Source organism: Mandrillus leucophaeus, unplaced genomic scaffold (assembly GCF_000951045.1).
Source record: "Mandrillus leucophaeus isolate KB7577 unplaced genomic scaffold, Mleu.le_1.0 Scaffold430, whole genome shotgun sequence".
NCBI classification, from domain to species: domain Eukaryota; kingdom Metazoa; phylum Chordata; class Mammalia; order Primates; family Cercopithecidae; genus Mandrillus; species Mandrillus leucophaeus.
The window spans coordinates 717,507-721,678 of NW_012104588.1; the positions used below are offsets into that span (position 1 = coordinate 717,507).

General features: G+C 42.6%; 1 protein-coding gene across 1 annotated transcript in view; it reads right to left on the reverse strand.

Moving 5' to 3' along the window:
* Positions 1-4,172, reverse strand: part of MYO10 (myosin X) — a 362,468-nt gene that overhangs the window by 19,041 nt on the left and 339,255 nt on the right. The window contains exons 29-30 of the mRNA XM_011993607.1: positions 2,972-3,065; positions 1,114-1,169 (exon numbers count right to left, since the gene is read on the reverse strand). Coding sequence (XP_011848997.1) covers positions 1,114-1,169; positions 2,972-3,065 — 150 coding nt within the window. The remainder of the gene's footprint in view (positions 1-1,113; positions 1,170-2,971; positions 3,066-4,172) is intronic.

Below are 4,172 nucleotides of genomic sequence, written 5' to 3' on the forward strand. Positions count from 1 at the left end.
AGAGACAGGGTTTCACCACGTTAGCCAGGATGGTCTCGATCTCCTGACCTCGTGATCCACCCGCCTCGGCCTCCCAAAATGCTGGGATTACAGGCTTGAGCCACCGCGCCCGGCCTTGTTGTCAATTTTAACACACTCGTATTTCATTTTCCGGCTGTCTTACTGAGGGCAGAAGACAATTTTGATTCTTTCCTGGTCTGTCCTAGAGAAACTTTTCTTAAATTCTGCTGCAGAATTTGTTTTTATTTTGTTGTGTCCTGATTTTATTGTGTCCATTGATTAAATTTTACACTTCTTCTCCCAAGAAACTTTATTTCAAGTTTTTCTGATGAGGAAATAAAACGTGATTTCCAAAGTAGGGTTTTGTAACTTTGTGTATGTGTCTGGGATAGAGGGAAGACAAAGAATACAATTTAGATTTCGGCCCAGCGCAGTGGCTCACGCCTGTAATCCCAGCACTTTGGGAGACTGAGGCATGCGGATTGCCTGAGCTAAGGAGTTCGAGACCAGCCTGGGCAACATGGTGAAACAGAACTAGAACTTACAAGATAATACAGAAAAACAGACAATAAAGTTCACTGGGCAGAAAGACGCCTCAGATCATCTCCAAAGATGATTTGCCTTCAAAAATCGAACCCAAAAAGGGTGCCAAGGAAAATAAATGTTTGTGGTTTATTAATACTCTACATATACATTATCATCAAAATCCTTTCCAAGTTCATTGTTAAGTTCAGAAAGGAGAATGACTCCCTTCCCCTTTGCTGGAATATCATTTTCCTAAACAGGTATTTTCTTCCCGTATAAATCCCAAGTTTGTCCCTGTATACACATGAAAAATAGTTATTCCTCATGCTTAAAATTTTAAATTGTCTAAATTAGGTTCCCAGGGTTTTCCCCAGGACTTCAAAGATACGCAGAGAAGGAGACTTCCAGATGATGTAAAATTGGGTACCAAGAAGGCAGACTTCGGACTGCTGGGGTTGACAAGGTGGGAACACACAGCCTCGTGTGATTTCACAGCCCTGCGAAGAGGGACGTAACCTAGCAGCACAGACACCTGTGGACACACACAGGTGATGAGCTGTTTTTATTAAGAGCCACATCTGAGCTTACCTATCAGGGCTGTCAGAGGCACACACGGAATCAATCAGCCCCACATCCAAAGTGCCCTGGAAAAGAACAAAAAGTAAAGAGAATGAGAGAACCACTAAAGTAGGGTGCACACTATAGTAACACCTCTAGCCCACTCCCAATCAGACAGAAAAGGCTCTTTTCTTTTTAACTTCAAAATAATAGTCATCTATGAGATGACTCCTCTGTTGTGTGAGTACAAACAGCCTCTACACAGGGCAGAATCTATAGCCCATTTATTTTTAAAAATTACGAGTTAATCATTCCCTCCTGTCCTTTCAATAATTTATTTCTATGTTTTCAAAAAATTAGTATTTTACTAAACTTTCTAACAAGTACCTCTACATTAATTTAATTTACTTTGTTTGTTTCTGAAACAGAGTTTCACTCTGTTGCCCAGGCTGGAGCACGATGGTGTGCTCTTGGCTCACCACAACCTCTGCCTCCCAGGTTCAAGTGATTCTCGTGCCTCAGCCTCCCAAGTAGCTAGGACTACAAGTGTGGGCCACCACACCTGGATAATTTTGTGTTTTAGTAGAGATGGGGTCTCGCCATGTTGGCCAGGCTGGTCTCAAACTCCTGGCGCCCTCAAGTGATCCACCTGCCCTGGCCTCCCAAAGTACTGGGGTTACAGGTCTGAGCTCCCTCCCCCAGCCCCCCATTCTTAAAACAAGCTCAGTGGACAGTGTTTATAACCTTCTTTCAATAGTACACATTTCCTGATTTTATTGTGTCCTTCGATTAAATTTTATACTTCTCCCAAGAAACTTTATTTCAAGTTTTTCTGATGAGGAAATAAAACGTGATTTTCAAAGTAGGGTTTTGTAACTTTGTGTATGTGTCTGGGATAGAGGGAAGACAAAGAATACAATTTAGATTTCGTCCCAGCACAGTGGCTCACGCCTGTAATCCCTGCACTTTGGGAGACTGAGGCATGCGGATTGCCTGAGCTAAGGAGTTCAAGACCAGCCTGGGCAACATGGTGAAACCCCGTCTCTACTAAAATACAAAAAATTAGCCGGGTGTGGCGGCACACGCCTGTAGTCCCAGCTACTCAGGAGGCTGAGGCAGGAGAATTGCTTGAACCTAGAGGTGGAGGGTGCAGTGAGCTGAGATCTCGCCACTGCACTCCAGCCTGGGCGACAGAGTAAGACTCCATCTCAAAAAAAAGAATACAATCTAGATTTAGATTTCACCATCCTCTGAAGGGTAAGTGTAATGTGTGTTTCCGTGACTTCATAAAAAGTAGGATTATTTCTTTTGTTCTTTTGGGTTTGAGGCGGAAGAATTGGAAGGTATTACTACCTATAATCTTCTACAATTTATTTGGTTTTGTTGTTTGTTTTTTTAGGAGAGAGGGTCAGGCTGCTGGAGCTCAGTGGTGCAATCGTAGCCTTAAATTCTCAGGCTCAAGCAATCCTCCTGCCTCAGCCTGCCAAGCAGCTGGGACTACAGGCACATAACACCACGCCTGGATAATTGTTAATTTTTTTCATAGAGGCAGTGTCTTGCTATGTTTCTCAGGTTGGTCTTGAACTCCTGGCCTCAAGTGATACTCCCACCCCAAAGTGCTGGGACTACAGGCATGAGCCACAGTGTCCAACATAATTTACTGTATTTATTATTGTATTATTATATTATATTGTACTATTTATTGTATTTATTATTGTATTGATTTTAAACTCAAATGGTCCTGTTTTTCTCCTTAATTATTCTACATTTACCTTTTAAAAAAAAGACTGTCTGGAAATTCCCAATCTTTCCCTTTTTTACCATCCTGATGCCCTCCCCATCCCTGCCCCCAGACGCCCCACCCCCATCCTAGGTAGTGCTCCCATACCACAGCATTCTGTGGGTTTGCCTGCTCATCATGCATCTCCTGGATCTCCTGGTCTGTGGACGCATGGACCTGACTCAGCACGCTGAACCACTGGCTGTGGGGAAGAGAGAACAACTGTGAAGGAGAGGCCAACCTCGTATTGGTAAAGCAATACTGCTCTACTGCACGTGATCTGTGAAAATGACATCTCTAAGCACCTTTGCTTTTAATTTGATTACTTCTTAGGGATAAATGTCGGTTTCATTACCAAAGAATAAAGTGAGAAGAAGCAGATAAAGTACCTGTAAATGCCTTTAAGTGCTCTATTATGTTATAACTTTAGATCAATGGACGGCCTTTTCTCCAGGTCCCATAGACCTTTATAGACATTTGACAATGATGAATGAGTTCCTTGAGAAATTAACAGCAAATAATAAAATCCTCAGTTCTACCCAAAATACTTGTATCAAAGATCCTTACTTAAGATGTTATTTATAAACTAGGGAACATTCAGGTGCTTTTTCTGTTTAGAAAATAAATTTCGGCTGGGCACGGTAGCTCATGCCTGTAATCCCAGCACTTTGGGAGGCCAAGGTGGGCGGATCATGAGGTTAGGAGATCAAGACCATCCTGGCTAACATGGTAAAACCCCGTCTCTACTAAAAATACAAACAAACTAGCCGGGCTTGGTGGCGGGCGCCTGTGGTCCCAGCTACTCGGGAGGCTGAGGCAGGAGAATGGCGTGAACCTGGGAGGCGGAGCTTGCACTGAGCTGAGATCGTGCCACTGCACTCCAGCCTGGACGACAGAGTGAGACTCCGCCTCCAAAAAAAGTAAATAAATAAATAAATAAATTTCAAGGTGAGAAGATCAATACAGGTTTAGCATCCACAATCCAAAAAAAATCTGAAATCTGAAATGCTTCAAAATTCAAAACTTTTTGAGCACCGACATGATGCTCAAAGGAAATGCTCACTGGAACATTCTGAATTTTCAGATTAGGGATGCTTAACCGGTAAGTCTAATGCAAATATTCCAAACTCCAAAAACTGCAACACTTCCAGTCCCAAGCATTTTGGGTAAGGGATACTCAACATGTAATGGAAGAGTATCATATTGGAATGGACACTAGATGTCTATTTAGATGTCTATTTGTTGTTTTTTTTTGAGATGGAGTTTCAGTCTTGTTGCCCAAGCTGGAGTACAATGGCACGATCTTGGC